General features: G+C 43.3%; 1 protein-coding gene across 2 annotated transcripts in view; it reads right to left on the reverse strand.

Annotated features, from left to right (window-relative positions):
• Window positions 1-16535, reverse strand: part of ca10a (carbonic anhydrase Xa) — a 351708-nt gene that overhangs the window by 194996 nt on the left and 140177 nt on the right. For both annotated transcript variants that reach the window (XM_036946123.1, XM_036946124.1), the window contains exon 4: window positions 4470-4612. In XM_036946123.1, coding sequence (XP_036802018.1) covers window positions 4470-4612 — 143 coding nt within the window. The remainder of the gene's footprint in view (window positions 1-4469; window positions 4613-16535) is intronic.

Here is a 16535-nt window from a genome sequence, read left to right on the forward strand (position 1 = left end):
GTTTTTAAAAAGGTAGTGGCACTATTTCATTCAGTACAGACATGTGTAGCTGTCTTTACCCAGGGGAAGTTATGCTAAGAGACCAGTTTTTTTTACACAAACTATATTATCAAAAATGGAATGTTTAAATGAATTGTGATTATTTCTAGGGACACACAACATCCTGAAATATATGTTGATATCTTTGTTAGAAAGGATATTATATTATTATTATTATTATTATTATATTTCACTTGACATAGTGAAGCTGAATGTAAAAAGGCTCAACTTACCCCACTCTCCCCCTACCTGTAAATGTTCTCAACTTACCCCACTCTCCCCCTACCTGTAAATGTTCTTAACTTACCCCACTCTCCCCCTACCTGTAAATGTTCTCAACTTACCCCACTCTCCCCCTACCTGTAAATGTTCTCAACTTACCCCACTCTCCCCCTACCTGTAAATGTTCTCAACTTACCCCACTCTCCCCCTACCTGTACATGTTCTCAACTTACCCCACTCTCCCCCTACCTGTAAATGTTCTTAACTTACCCACTCTCCCCCTACCTGTAAATGTTCTTAACTTACCCCACTCTCCCCCTACCTGTAAATGTTCTCAACTTACCCCACTCTCCCCCTACCTGTAAATGTTCTAAACTTACCCCACTCTCCCCCTACCTGTAAATGTTCTCAACTTACCCCACTCTCCCCCTACCTGTAAATGATCTCAACTTACCCCACTGTCCCCCTACCTGTAAATGTTCTCAACTTACCCCACTCTCCCCCTACCTGTAAATGTTCTTAACTTACCCCACTCTCCCCCTACCTGTAAATGTTCTTAGTGAATGAAGGTGATTCTGATTCAACTCTGCTATTTTTCTCTCACTCCAGTTTTTTATTTTATTTTTTTATTTCACCTTTATTGTAATTATTCGCCTACCTCATGCCTTTTGCACACATTGTATATAGACTCCCCCTTTGTTTTCTACTGTGTTATTGACTTGTTAATTGTTTACTCCATGTGTAACTCTGTGTTGTCTGCTCATACTGCTATGCTTTATCTTGGCCAGGTCGCAGTTGCAAATGAGAACTTGTTCTCAACTAGCCTACCTGGTTAAATAAAGGTGAAATAAAAAAATATAATAAAAAAAAAATTAAGCAGGTAGGCCAGTTGAGAACAAGTTCTCATTTACAACTGCGACTTGGCCAAGATAAAGCAAAGTGGTGCGACAAATACAACAACACAGAGTTACACATGGGATAAATATATATACAGTGTGTGCAAATGTAGTAAGATTAGGAAGGTAAAGCAATAAATAGGCCATAGAGGCGAAATAATTACAATTTAGCATTAACACTGGAGTGATAGATGTGCAGATGATAAATAAATAACAATATGGGGATGAGGTAGTTGGGTGTGCTTTTTACAGAGGGCTATGTACAGGTACAGTGATAGGTAAGCTGCTTTGATAGCTGATGCTTAAAGTTAGTTTCGGTGATTTTTGTAATTGGTTCCAGTCATTGGCAGCAGAGAAATGCGGCCAAAGGAGGTGTTGGCATTGGGGATGACCAGTGAAATAGTGACCAGTGAAATATGCTAAGGGTGGGTGTTGCTATGGTGACCAGTGATCTGAGATAAGGCAGGGCTTTACCTGGCAAAGATTGATACATGACCTGGAGCCAGTGGGTTTGGCGACGAATATGTAGTGAGGGCCAGCAAACGACAGCATACAGGTCACAGTAGTGGGTAGTATATGGTGCTTTGGTGACAAAATGGATGGCACTGTGATAGACTACATCCAATTTGCTGAGTAGAGTGTTGGAGATTATTTTGTAAATGACATTGCCGAAGTCAAGGATCGGTAGGATAGTCAGTTTTACGTGGGTATGTTTGGCAGCATGAGTGAAGGAGTCTTTGTTGCAAAATAGGAAGCCGATTCTAGATTTAATTTTGGATTGGAGATGCTTAATGTGAGTCTGGAAGGAGAGCTTACAGTCTAACCAGACACCTAGGTCAGAAATGTCCAGAGTAGTGATGCTAGTCGGGCGGGCAGTTGCGGGCAGCAATCGGATGAAGAGCATGACATTAGTTTTACTAGCATTTAAAAGCAGTTGGAGGCTACGGAATGAGTGTTGTACAGCATTGAAGCTCGTTTGAAGGTTTGTTAACACAGTGTCCAAAGAAGGGCCAGATGTATACCGAACGGTGTTGTCTGCATAGAGGTGGATCAGAGAATCACCAGCAGCAAGAACAACATCATTGATATATACAGAGAAAAGAGTCGGCACAAGAATTGAACCCTGTGGCACCCCCATAGAGACTGCCAGAGGTCCGAACAACAGGCCCTCCGATTTTACACACTGAAATCTATCAGAGAAGTAGTTGGTGAACCAGGCGAGGAAGTCATTTGAGAAACAAAGGCTGTTGAGTCTGCCGACTGCCTGATTGACAGAGTTGAAAGCCTTGGCAAGGTCAATGAAGACGGCTGAACAGTACTGTCTTTTATCGATGGCGGTTATGATATTATTTAGGACCTTGAGTGTGGCTGAGGTGCACCCATGACCAGCTCGGAAACCAGATTGCATATTGGAGGTGTGGTGCGACTAGAAATGGTCAGTGATCTATTTGTTAACTTGGCTGTCGAAGATTATAGAAAGGCATGGCAGGATGGATATACAGTTGAAATTGGAAGTTTACATACACTTAAGTTGGAGTCATTAAAAAAAAAAAAAGCCAGACTACTGTTTGCAACTGCACGAGGACAAAGATTATCATACTTTTTGGATAAGTGTCCTCTGGTCTGATGAAACAAAAATATAACTGTTTGGCCACAATGACCATCGTTATGTTTGGAGGATAAAGGGGGACGCTTGCAAGCCGAAGAACACCATCCCAACCGTGAAGCACGAGGGTGGTAGCATCATGTTGTGGGGGTGCTTTTGCTGCAGGAGGACTAGTGCACTTCACAAAATAGATGGTATCATGAGGAAGACAATTATGTGGATATATTGAAGCAACATCTCAAGACATCAGTCAGGAAGTTAAAGCTTGGTCGCAAATCGGTCTTCCAAATAGACAATTACCCCAAGCAGACTTCCAAAGTTGTGGCAAAATGGCTTAAGGACAACAAAGTCAAGGTATTGGAATTGCCATCACAAAGCCCTGACCTCAATCCTAAAGAACATTTGTGGGCAGAACTGAAAAAGTGTGTGTGAGCAAGGAGGGTTAAAAACCTGACTCAGTTACACCAGCTCTGTCAAGAGGAATGGGCCAAAATTCACCCAACTTAATGTGGGAAGCTTGTGGAAGGCTGCCCGAAATGTTTTACCCAAATTAAACTATTTAAAGGCAATGCTACCAAATACTAATTGAGTGTACGGAAAGATATACAAGCTGAAATAAATCATTCTCTCTACTATTATTCTGACATTTCACATTCTTAAAATAAAGTGGTGATCCTAACTGACCTAAAAGAGGGATGTTTTACTAGGATTAAATGTCAGGAATTGTGAAAAACAGAGTTAAATGTATTTGGCTAAGGTGTATGAAAACTTCCGACTTCAACTGTAGGTCTATAACAGTTTGGGTCTAGAGTGTCTCCCCCTTTGAAGAGGGGGATGACCGCTGCGTTTTCCAATATTTGTGGATTTCAGACGATACGAAAGAGAGGTTGAACCGGCTAGTAATAGGCGTTGCAATTGAACAGAGTATGTGTGGATTACAGTCTCTCTCTCATAATCTTTATGGGTGCCCATGCCCATGTTTCCCCTGCAATGGCCCCGGGGTAACCCTGTACCAACCCCTGGCACGTAAACACACCCTCATAATAGTAATCACCTGAACATGGAACCATGAACTTTGGAGCACATCCTGTCTCCACCCATGTTCAAATGATCTGTTATTATGTGGCAGGGGGTGCATTGGGGTACCACACTTTGCTATTGTTGTTTCTACGCTATGGCAACTAGGAACACAAATGTCATATGGTAATTCATGAGTGTGTGTGTGTGTTGTGTTTCATGGTAATCCCTCACAAGGGATTGTGTTTTGTCCTCTATGGTGGTAACAGATTACTGTGTGTGTGTGAAGCAATACGTATTATGGTTAAATCCTGCCAATGTAGAGTTGAATCCATGAATTAGAAAGCCATAGGGGTCCTCTGTAAAGAACTCCACTGTGACAAACAGTGGGATAAAAATCAGTGAAGCGTTTAGCCAGCAACATTGATCAGGGATCCTTACATGCCATGTTGCCAAACAAACCATACAACAGCATTGTAGAACCACACAATGTTCCCCAAACAAAGCAGAAGGGAACCGACAATGCAGCAACATCCATCACCTCAGCCAATAAGACTACGTCTGAAATAACACCCTCTTCCAGATTTAGAGCACTACTTTCGACCAGAGCCCAGAGTAGTGCACTATATAGGAAATATGATGACATTATGGACGCACCCTGAGAGTAACATTGTTGAGTGTTTGTTTACCTTGCGTCCTCCCGTGTTGAGCCGGATGGGTGTGAGGAAGGGGTCAAAGATCATGTGGCTGGTCTCGATGTTGATGGGAGACTGCCTCTTCCCCACGGAGCACAGGTTCCACGCTGAGTTCACTAGCCCCCAGAATGACGGCACTGCAACACACAGAGGGAGAGACAAAACGGTTAGCATGTGTTACTAACCACAACATTTCAATAGGGCACAAAACAGTTAGCATGTATTGCTAACGTCGATGTTTCCATAGGGCGCAAAACAGTTAGCCTGTGTTGCTAATGACGACATTTCAATAGGGCACAAAACGGCTAACCTGTGTTGCTAAAGAGATAAGACCGGTTACAGGACAAGGTTTTGGCTCTTTGTTAGGGCTGCTCTATGGTGCTATGAAGGTGATAGTAACAATTGGTCCTATGGAAGAGCATAGATAACATGTAATAACATGTCAAGTTAGCACACATACACACAGTCCAGTTTGAATTGTTGCTAATGTATACAGGTCATCCAGAAGATCCCCAAGCAGGAAATGGATATGTGCAGTTAAAGGCTTGCAAAGAAGAAAGTTAGCAAACTATAGCATCATTATCAGCTTCCACTTCTACTGTACTGCTGGAACCGCGCTACCTCTGTCTGTCTGTCTGTCTGTCTGTCTCTCCCTCTCTGTCTCTCCCTCTGTCTCTCTCTCTCTTTCTCTCTGCCTGTCTGTCTCTCTCTCTCTCTGCCTCTGTCTCTCTCTGCCTGTCTGTCTTTCTCTCTCTGCCTCTGTCTCTCTCTGCCTGTCTGTCTGTCTCACTCTCTCTCTGCCTGCCTGCCTGCCTGCCTACCTGCCTGCCTGCCTGCCTGCCTGCCTGCCTGCCTGCCTGCCTGCCTGCCTGCCTGTCTGTCTGTCTGCCTGTCTGTCTGTCTGTCTGTCTCTCCCTCTCTGTCTCTCCCTCTGTCTCTCTTTCTCTCTGCCTGTCTGTCTCTCTCTCTCTCTGCCTCTGTCTCTCTCTGCCTGTCTGTCTGTCTCTCTCTCTCTCTGCCTGCCTGCCTGCCTACCTGCCTGCCTGCTTTATTAAGGGCTTTAAGGGCTTTATTGGTATGGCAAACACATGTTTACATTGCCAAATCAACTGAAATGGATAATGAACAAAAGTGAAATAAACAAATACATTTTTGTTTTACATAAACAGTACACTCACAAAAGTTCCAAAGGAATAGTGACATTTCAAATGTCATATTATGGCTATAAACAGTGTTATAACAATAATTAACTGTGTTATAATAGTGTTATAACGATGTGCAAATAGTTATAGGTTGTATTTACAATGGTGTTTGTTACTCACTGGTTGCCCTTTCCTTCAAATCAAATCAAATGTTATTTGTCACATGCGCTTAATACAACAGGTGTAGACCTAGCAGTGAAATGCTTACTTACAAGCCCTTAACCAACAATACAGTTTTAAGAAAAATACCTATAAAAATAAAATAAAGAAAGAAACAATAATTAAAGAACAGCAGTAAAATAACAATAGCGAGGCGATATACAGGGGGTTCCCCAACAAAGCATTGGTTAGTCAAGGTAATTGAGGAAATATGTACAAGTAGGTAGAGTTAGTAAAGTGGCTATTGTCATGACGTTGGCCTGGGGGGTAGGTTTATGACAGTCATAAATACCTCTTCCCCCCTTTTTCCTCTCTCTACCCTAATGAGGTTACATTTGCAAAACCCTTGGTTAACATAGAGATTCTGGGAACATCAGAAAGTGGGGGGAAATTAACTATATTCTGGTAATCCGACCAATTGTAACGGCTGTCGTGGGTTGAAGAAGGTGAGGACCAAGGTGCAGTGTGGTACGTGTTCATCTTTATTTATGAATTGAACACTGAATAAAAAAAGAACAAAAGAGAATGAACGAAACCGAAACAGTTCTGTCTGGTACAGAATACAAAAACAGAAAGCAACTACCCACAAAAACCATGTGGGGAAAAGCTACCTAAGTATGGTTCTCAATCAGAGACAACGATAGACAGCTGTCCCTGATTGAGAACCATACCCGGCCAAAAACAAAGAAATACAAAAACATAGAAAAGGGAACATAGAATGCACACCCTAGTCACACCATGGCCTAACCAAAATAGAGAATAAAAGCCTCTCTATGGCCAGGGCGTGACACCAATGGAACATATACGGTGGTACTTAATGAATATGATGTCAGTTCGGTTGTCATCTGAGACATTCTCATCAATGATAAGATGACATAAACTCTACAGTGGAAAGTCTACACATCAGAGTTTTCGGATTCACATTGAATTGTTGTTCAATTTAAATGTTTGAATATGAAATGATTCGTGATGGGATGAAATGTACTTTTAGCTTCTAAAATGTGAGATTTTCATAAGATAGGGCTCTGCTCAATCAGTGGCAGGCCCCTGTGAAGGGACATGGGCTATAAAACTTTTCAAACACGCCCTTCTCTCCCTTCCTATATAAGCCCTTGACGACAATGTAACCTCCTGTTCCGAGGACGTGAGGACGATGGTCAGATGTCAGAATGGTTCAGATAATAACTACAGAACGAAGCCAACATCAGCGTGAGCTTTGGTTGCAAATGTTATGAACTTTTAACTCTTATTCACTACAGAAGTGATACCTCCTAGCCGTTGAGTTAGCAACAGCAGATGCAAACGAGGGTTAGGAAGGAACAGACCAAGTATCCCGTCTATCACCCAACGACGTTACTACAAAGTATTAAATTGACAACAAGGGACACTCTTCAAAGGACTCGGTTGGGCAACACGGCCTTCCATCTACCACCAACCTACTGATGCGCAGCTCAGAGTAAATATTTATTGCATTTTCCTTTTCCAAATGTCCGATAATTTCGAATGCATAAGATATTGTATTTACGATAGCACAGCTTTGGCCTTTGTTCCTCAGTCTTCCCGCTCCTTCACTCAAACCCAGCCTCTTTTCTTTTGTGTAACAAGCTGTCATATCTGTTCCGCCCGCTGCAGATAACCAAGAATTTACAACTTTCAGATGAGACTGAATTAAGATGACGATTAATATTGACTGCTATTGATGTAAAATATTACTAGGTCTTTAAGAGTTTATTTGGAAGATAACAGCTCTATAAATATTATTTCGTGGTGCCCGACTCTCTAGTTAATTACATTTACATGATTAGCTCAATCAGGTAATATTAATTACGGAGAAATTATTTTATAGAATAGCATGTCATATCACTTAATCCGGCATAGCCAAAGACACAACACTATGCATAGATAACAACAGAGAGTAGCAACAGCATAAAATAGGGGGGGTGCAATGCAAATAATCTGGGTAGCCATTTGGTCAGGATTCTTATAGCTTGGGGTTAGAAGCTGTTTAGAAGGCTCTTAAACCTAGACTTGGCACTCCGGTACCGCTTGTCGTGCGGTAGCAGAGAGAACAGTCTATGAATAGGATGGATGGAGACATTGGCAATTTTTTGGGCCTTCCTCTGACACCACCTGGTATAGATGTCCTGGATGGCAGGAAGATTGGCCCCAGTGATGTACTGGGCCCAACGCACTACCCTCTGTAGTGCCTCTGAGCAGTGCCATACCAGGCAGTGAAGCAACCCATCAGGATGGTCTCGCTGGTGCAGCTGTAGAACCTTTTGAGGATCTGAGGACCCACATTTTTTCAGTCTCCTGAGTGGGAATTGGTTTTGTCGTGCCATCTTCACGACTGTCTTGGTGAGCTTGGACCATATGTTAGTTTGTTGGTGATGTGGATGCCAAGGGACTTGAAACTCTCAACTCCACTACAGCCCTGTCGCTGAGAATGGGGCCGTGCTCGGTCCTCTTTTTCCTGTAGTCCACAATCATCTCCTTTGTCTAGATCATGTTGAGGGAGAGGTTGTTGTCCTTACATCACACGGTCAGGTCTCTGACCTCCTCCCTATAGGCTGTCTCGTCATTGTCGGTGATCAGGCCTACCACTGTTGTGTCATCGGTAAACTTAACGATGGTGTTGGAGCCCTGCCTGGCTGGGCAGTTATGAGTGAACAGGGGAGTACAGGAGGGGACTGAGCACGCAGCCCTGAGGGTTCCTTGTGTTGAGGATCAGGATGGCGAATGTGTTGTTACCTACCCTCACCACCCGGGGGCGGCCCGTCAGGATGTCTAGGATCCAGTTGCAGAGGGAGGTGCACTATGGTGTTGAATGCTGAGCTTTAGCCAATGAATAGCATTCTCACATAGGTGTTCCTTTTCTCCAGGTGTGAAAGGGAAGTGTGGAGTGCAATAGAGATTGCCTTATCTGTGGATGTGTTGGGGCGGTACGCAAATTGGAGTGGGTCTAGGGTTTCCGGGATAATGGTGTTGATGTACACCCTTAAGGCCTTTCAAAGCACTTCATGGCTACAGACGTGAGTTCTACGGGTCGGTAGTCATTTAGGCAGGTTACCTTAGTGTTCTTGGGCACAGGGACTATGGTGGTCTGATTGAAACATGTTGGTATTACAGACTCACACAGGGAGAGGTTGAAAATGTTGCTGCCAGTTGGTCAGAGAATGCTCAGAGTACACATCCGGGTAATCCGTCTGGCCCTGCGGTCTTGTGAATATTGACCTTGTTAAAACTTCTTAGGGCTGCAATCCCGTTAACGGGATCGATATGACAACAGCCAGTAAAAGTGCAGGGCGCCAAATTCAAAACAACAGAAATCTCATAATTAAAATTCCTTAAACATACATGTACAGTGCCTTGCGAAAGTATTCGGCCCCCTTGAACTTTGCGACCTTTTGCCACATTTTAGGCTTCAAACATAAAGATATAAAACTGTATTTTTTTGCGAAGAATCAACAACAAGTGGGACACAATCATGAAGTGGAACGACATTTATTGGATATTTCAAACTTTTCTAACAAATCAAAAACTGAAAAATTGGGGGTGCAAAATTATTCAGCCCCCTTAAGTTAATACTTTGTAGCGCCACCTTTTGCTGCGATTACAGTTGTAAGTCGCTTGGGGTATGTCTCTATCAGTTTTGCACATCGAGAGACTGACATTTTTTCCCATTCCTCCTTGCAAAACAGCTCGAGCTCAGTGAGGTTGGATGGAGAGCATTTGTGAACAGCAGTTTTCAGTTCTTTCCACAGATTCTCGATTGGATTCAGGTCTGGACTTTGACTTGGCCATTCTAACACCTGGATATGTTTATTTTTGAACCATTCCATTGTAGATTTTGCTTTATGTTTTGGATCATTGTCTTGTTGGAAGACAAATCTCCATCCCAGTCTCAGGTCTTTTGCAGACTCCATCAGGTTTTCTTCCAGAATGGTCCTGTATTTGGCTCCATCCATCTTCCCATCAATTTTAACCATCTTCCCTGTCCCTGCTGAAGAAAAGCAGGCCCAAACCATGATGCTGCCACCACCATGTTTGACAGTGGGGATGGTCTGTTCAGGGTGATGAGCTGTGTTGCTTTTACGCAAAACATAACGTTTTGCATTGTTGCCAAAAAGTTCAATTTTGGTTTCATCTGACCAGAGCACCTTCTTCCACATGTTTGGTGTGTCTCCCAGGTGGCTTGTGGCAAACTTTAACCGACACTTTTTATGGATATCTTTAAGAAATGGCTTTCTTCTTGCCACTCTTCCATAAAGGCCAGATTTGTGCAATATACGACATATTGTTGTCCTATGGACAGAGTCTCCCACCTCAGCTGTAGATCTCTGCAGTTCATCCAGAGTGATCATGGGCCTCTTGGCTGCATCTCTGATCAATCTTCTCCTTGTATGAGCTGAAAGTTTAGAGGGACGGCCAGGTCTTGGTAGATTTGCAGTGGTCTGATACTCCTTCCATTTCAATATTATCGCTTGCACAGTGCTCCTTGGGTTGTTTAAAGCTTGGGAAATCTTTTTGTATCCAAATCCGGCTTTAAACTTCTTCACAACAGTATCTCGAACCTGCCTGGTGTGTTCCTTGTTCTTCATGCTCTCTGCGCTTTTAACGGACCTCTGAGACTATCACAGTGCAGGTGCATTTATACGGAGAGTTGATTACACACAGGGCGATTGTATTTATCATCATTAGTCATTTAGGTCAACATTGGATCATTCAGAGATCCTCACTGAACTTCTGGAGAGAGTTTGCTGCACTGAAAGTAAAGGGGCTGAATAATTTTGCACGCCCAATGTTTCAGTTTTTGATTTGTTAAAAAAGTTTGAAATATCCAATAAATGTCGTTCCACTTCATGATTGTGTCCCACTTGTTGTTGATTCTTCACAAAAAAATACAGTTTTATATCTTTATGTTTGAAGCCTGAAATGTGGCAAAAGGTCGCAAAGTTCAAGGGGGCCGAATACTTTCGCAAGGCACTGTATCTTATACCGTTTTAAAGGTAATCTTGTTGTTAATCCCACAACAGTGTCCGATTTCAAATAGGCTTTACAGCGAAAACGCCACAAACGATTATGCTAGGTCACCACCATCTCACAGAAAAACACAGCCATTTTTCCATCCAAAGAGAGGAGTCACAAAAAGCACAAATAGAGATAAAACTAATCACTAACCTTTGATGATCTTCATCAGATGACACTCATAGGACTTCATGTTACACAATACATGTATGTTTTGTTTGATGAAGTCCATATTTATATAAAAAAATCTCAGTATACATTGGCGAGTTACGTTCACTAGTTCCATAAACATCCGGTGATATTGCAGAGAGCCACATCATTTTACAAAAATACTCATTATAAATGTCAATGAAAATACAATTGTTGGACATGGAAATATAGATATACCTCTCCTTAATGCAACCGCTGTGTCAGATTTCAAAAAAACTTTACGGAAAATGCAAACCATGCAATAATCTGAGAACGGCGCTCAGAATTGTTATTTATTTTTTTATCCGCCATGTTGGAGTCAACAGAAATCAGAAATAACGCTATAAATATTCCATTACCTTTGATGATCTTCATCATAATGCACTCCCAGGAATCCTAGTTCCACAATACATATTTGGTTTGTTTCGATAATGTCCATTATTTATGTCCAAGTAGCTACATTTGTTAGAGCGTTTAGAACACAAATCCAAACGCTCGTGCAGGTCCAGGCAAATGTCGGACGAAAACTTCAAAAGGTTATATTACAGATCGTAGAAACATTTCAAACTAAGTATAGAATCAATCTTTAGGATGTTTTTATCATAAATCTTCAACAACGTTCCAACCGGAGAATTCCATTGTCTGTAGAAAAGCCATGGAACGCAGGTCCATGGCTTGAGGGCCTGTTCGGGTGTCTGGACTAAATCCCCATCTTCCGACTCATTAAAGAAAAATGATTTGTCTACTTTAAGGTGAGTAATCGCTGTTCTGATGTCCAGAAGCTCTATTCGGTTATAAGAGACGGTAGCAGCAATATTATGTACAAAATGAATTACAAACAATATGAAAAAACAACCAAAATAATATGGTTGGTTAAGAGCCCAATAAACAGCAGCCATCTACTATGGCGCCATCTTGGAAACAGGTCACAAATATTGCTGCAGTGATGGCAGTGTGGTATTCCACCCAATAGATTTTGGAGTATATCAAAATGTAAGTTGTTTAAAAATGTTTTCTGGGTTGTGTAATCTAAGGGACATATGTGTCTCTAATATGGTCGTACATTTGGCAGGAGGTTAGGAAGTGCAGCTCAGTTTCCACTTCATTTTGTGGGCGGTGTGCACATTGCCTGTCTTCTCTTGAGAGCTAGGTCTGCCTACGGCAGCATCTCTCAATAGCAAGGCTGTGCTCACTGAGTCTGTGCATCGTCAAAGCTATCCTTAAGTTTGGGTCCGTCACAGTGGTCAGGTATTCTGCCACTGTGTACTCTCTGTTTAGGGCAAAATAGCATTCTAGTTTGATCTGTTTTTTTGATTATACTTTCTTTCCAATGTGTCAAGTAATTATCTTTTTCTTATCATATTATTTGGTTGGATCTAATTGTGTTGCTGTCCTGGGGCTCTGTGAGGTGTGTTTGTGTTTGTGAACAGAGCCCCAGGACAAGCTTGCTCGGACAAATCTTCAGGTTCATCTCTCTGTAGGTGATGGCTTTGTTATGGAAGGTTTGGAAATCGTATCTCTCTCCCTGAATGGAAAATCTAATTTAATAGAGGGGAGACATGCATCAAGGTTATGTTGGTCGAACTGAAGGAATCACACTTATTCAATTGTCTGTTTTAATTGAATATTTGCTCTGCTGAGCCACAATTACTTGAAGAGGTTTCTAATAAATGTAATCACTTTGGTGGTGGGTAAATAAAAATAAAAGGAGATTGGGTTTCACATTATCTGACACTCTCTCTCTCACTCTCTCTCACACCCGTCTCTCTCTCAATTCAATCAAATTATATTATTTCTCTGTCTCTTTTGCTCTGTCTCTCTTTCTATCTTTTTTTCCCCACAGATGTCTTAAAAAATACTTGGCCACTGAAGACAGGAACTCACATCCTGCACAGAGGGAAGGACGTCTTCATTGTTCTTAGCATTCCAAACGGAATGACAACTCCACAAGGAAATAGAAATAGAATGTGTATTGTGTTTAGTGAAACTTCTGTAATTTGTCTGGAGAGGCATGGTGTGGATGAAATAAGATCATGTAAATTACACAGCCCAGCCAGACAGCAAGTTATCACTAGATTCAGCCACACCACCTCCTGTCTAATACATTACAACCCCCCCCCCCCCCTACTGTCTAATACATTACAACCCACCCCTACTGTCTAATACATTACAACCCCCCCCCCCCCTACTGTCTAATACATTACAACCCCCCCCCCCCCTACTGTCTAATACATTACCACCCCCCCCCCTACTGTCTAATACATTACAACCCCCCCCCCCCCCCCCCACTGTCTAATACATTACAACCCCCCCCCCCTACTGTCTAATACATTACAACCCCCCCCCTACTGTCTAATACATTACAACCCACCCCTACTGTCTAATACATTACAATCCACCCCTACTGACTAATACATTACAACCCCCCCCTACTGTCTAATACAATACAACCCCCCCCCCTCTACTGTCTAATACATTACAACCCACCCCTACAGTCTAATACATTACAACCCCCCCCCCTACTGTCTAATACAATACAACCCCCCCCCTACTGTCTAATACATTACAACCCCCCCCCTACTGTCTAATACATTACAACCCCCCCTACTGTCTAATACATTACAACCCCCCCCCCTACAGTCTAATACATAACAACCCAACCCTACTGTCTAATACACCACAACCCACCCCTACTGTCTAATACATTACAACCCACCCTACTGTCTAAAACATTACAACCCCCCCTACTGTCTAATACATTACAACCCCCCCCTACTGTCTAATACATTACAACCCCCCCCTACTGTCTAATACATTACAACCCCCCCCCCCACTGTCTAATACATTACAACCCCACCCCTAATGTCTAATACATTACAACCCCCCCCCCTACTGTCTAATACATTACAACCCCCCCCCCTACTGTCTAATACATTACAACTCCCCCCCCCTACTGTCTAATACATTACAACCCACCCCTACTGTCTAATACATTACAACCCCCCCCCCCTACTGTCTAATACATTACAACCCCCTCCCCTACTGTCTAATACATTACAACCCACCTCCCCCCTACTGTCTAATACATTACAACCCCCCCCCTACTGTCTAATACAATACAACCCCCCCCCTACTGTCTAATACATTACAACCCCCCCCCCCTACTGTCTAATACATTACAACCCCCCCCCTACTGTCTAATACATTACAACCCACCCCTACTGTCTAATACATTACAATCCACCCCTACTGACTAATACATTACAACCCCCCCCTACTGTCTAATACAATACAACCCCCCCCCCTCTACTGTCTAATACATTACAACCCACCCCTACAGTCTAATACATTACAACCCCCCCCCCTACTGTCTAATACAATACAACCCCCCCCCTACTGTCTAATACATTACAACCCCCCCCCTACTGTCTAATACATTACAACCCCCCCTACTGTCTAATACATTACAACCCCCCCCCCCTACAGTCTAATACATAACAACCCAACCCTACTGTCTAATACACCACAACCCACCCCTACTGTCTAATACATTACAACCCACCCTACTGTCTAAAACATTACAACCCCCCCTACTGTCTAATACATTACAACCCCCCCCTACTGTCTAATACATTACAACCCCCCCCTACTGTCTAATACATTACAACCCCCCCCCCCCCCACTGTCTAATACATTACAACCCCACCCCTAATGTCTAATACATTACAACCCCCCCCCCTACTGTCTAATACATTACAACCCCCCCCCCCTACTGTCTAATACATTACAACTCCCCCCCCCTACTGTCTAATACATTACAACCCACCCCTACTGTCTAATACATTACAACCCCCCCCCCCTACTGTCTAATACATTACAACCCCCTCCCCTACTGTCTAATACATTACAACCCACCTCCCCCCTACTGTCTAATACATTACAACCCCCCCCCCTACTGTCTAATACAATACAACCCCCCCCCTACTGTCTAATACATTACAACCCCCCCCCCCTACTGTCTAATACATTACCACCCCCCCCCCTACTGTCTAATACATTACAACCCCCCCCCCCCACTGTCTAATACATTACAACCCCCCCCCCCCCTACTGTCTAATACATTACAACCCCCCCCCTACTGTCTAATACATTACAACCCACCCCCTACTGTCTAATACATTACAATCCACCCCCTACTGACTAATACATTACAACCCCCCCCTACTGTCTAATACAATTACAACCCCCCCCCCCCCCTACTGTCTAATACAATACAACCCCCCCCCCCTACTGTCTAATACATTACAACCCCCCCCCTACTGTCTAATACATTACAACCCCCCCCCCCTACTGTCTAATACATTACAACCCACCCCTACTGTCTAATACATTACAACCCCCCCTACTGTCTAATACATTACAACCCCCCCTACTGTCTAATACATTACAACCCCCCCCCCCCCTACTGTCTAATACATTACAACCCACCCCTACTGTCTAATACATTACAACCCACCCCTACTGTCTAATACATTACAACCCCCCCCCCCCTACTGTCTAATACATTACAACCCCCCCCCCCTACTGTCTAATACAATACAACCCCCCCCCCCTACTGTCTAATACATTACAACCCACCCCTACTGTCTAATACATTACAACCCCCCCCCCCCCTACTGTCTAATACATTACAACCCCCCCCCTACTGTCTAATACAATACAACCCCCCCCCCCCCTACTGTCTAATACATTACAACCCACCCCCCCCCTACTGTCTAATACATTACCACCCCCCCCCTACTGTCTAATACATTACAACCCCCCCCCCCCCCCCCCACTGTCTAATACATTACAACCCCCCCCCCTACTGTCTAATACATTACAACCCCCCCCCCTACTGTCTAATACATTACAACCCACCCCTACTGTCTAATACATTACAATCCACCCCTACTGACTAATACATTACAACCCCCCCCTACTGTCTAATACATACAACCCCCCCCCTACTGTCTAATACACTACAACCCCCCCTACTGTCTAATACATTACAACCCCCCCCCCTACTGTCTAATACATTACAACCCCCCCCCTACTGTCTAATACATTACAACCCCCCCCCCTACTGTCTAATACATTACAACCCCCCCCCCTACTGTCTAATACATTACAACCCCCCCCCTACTGTCTAATACATTACAACCCCCCCCTACTGTCTAATACATTACAACCCCCCCCTACTGTCTAATACATTACAACCCCCCCTACTGTCTAATACATTACAACCCCCCCCTACTGTCTAATACATTACAACCCCCCCTACTGTCTAATACATTACAACCCACCCCTACTGTCTAATACATTACAACCCCCCCCCTACTGTCTAATACATTACAAACCCCCCCCTACTGTCTAATACATTACAACCCACCCCTACTGTCTAATACATTACAACCCCCCCCCTACTGTCTAATACATTACA

This window comes from Oncorhynchus mykiss, chromosome 16 (genome assembly GCF_013265735.2).
Source record: "Oncorhynchus mykiss isolate Arlee chromosome 16, USDA_OmykA_1.1, whole genome shotgun sequence".
NCBI classification, from domain to species: Eukaryota; Metazoa; Chordata; class Actinopteri; order Salmoniformes; family Salmonidae; genus Oncorhynchus; species Oncorhynchus mykiss.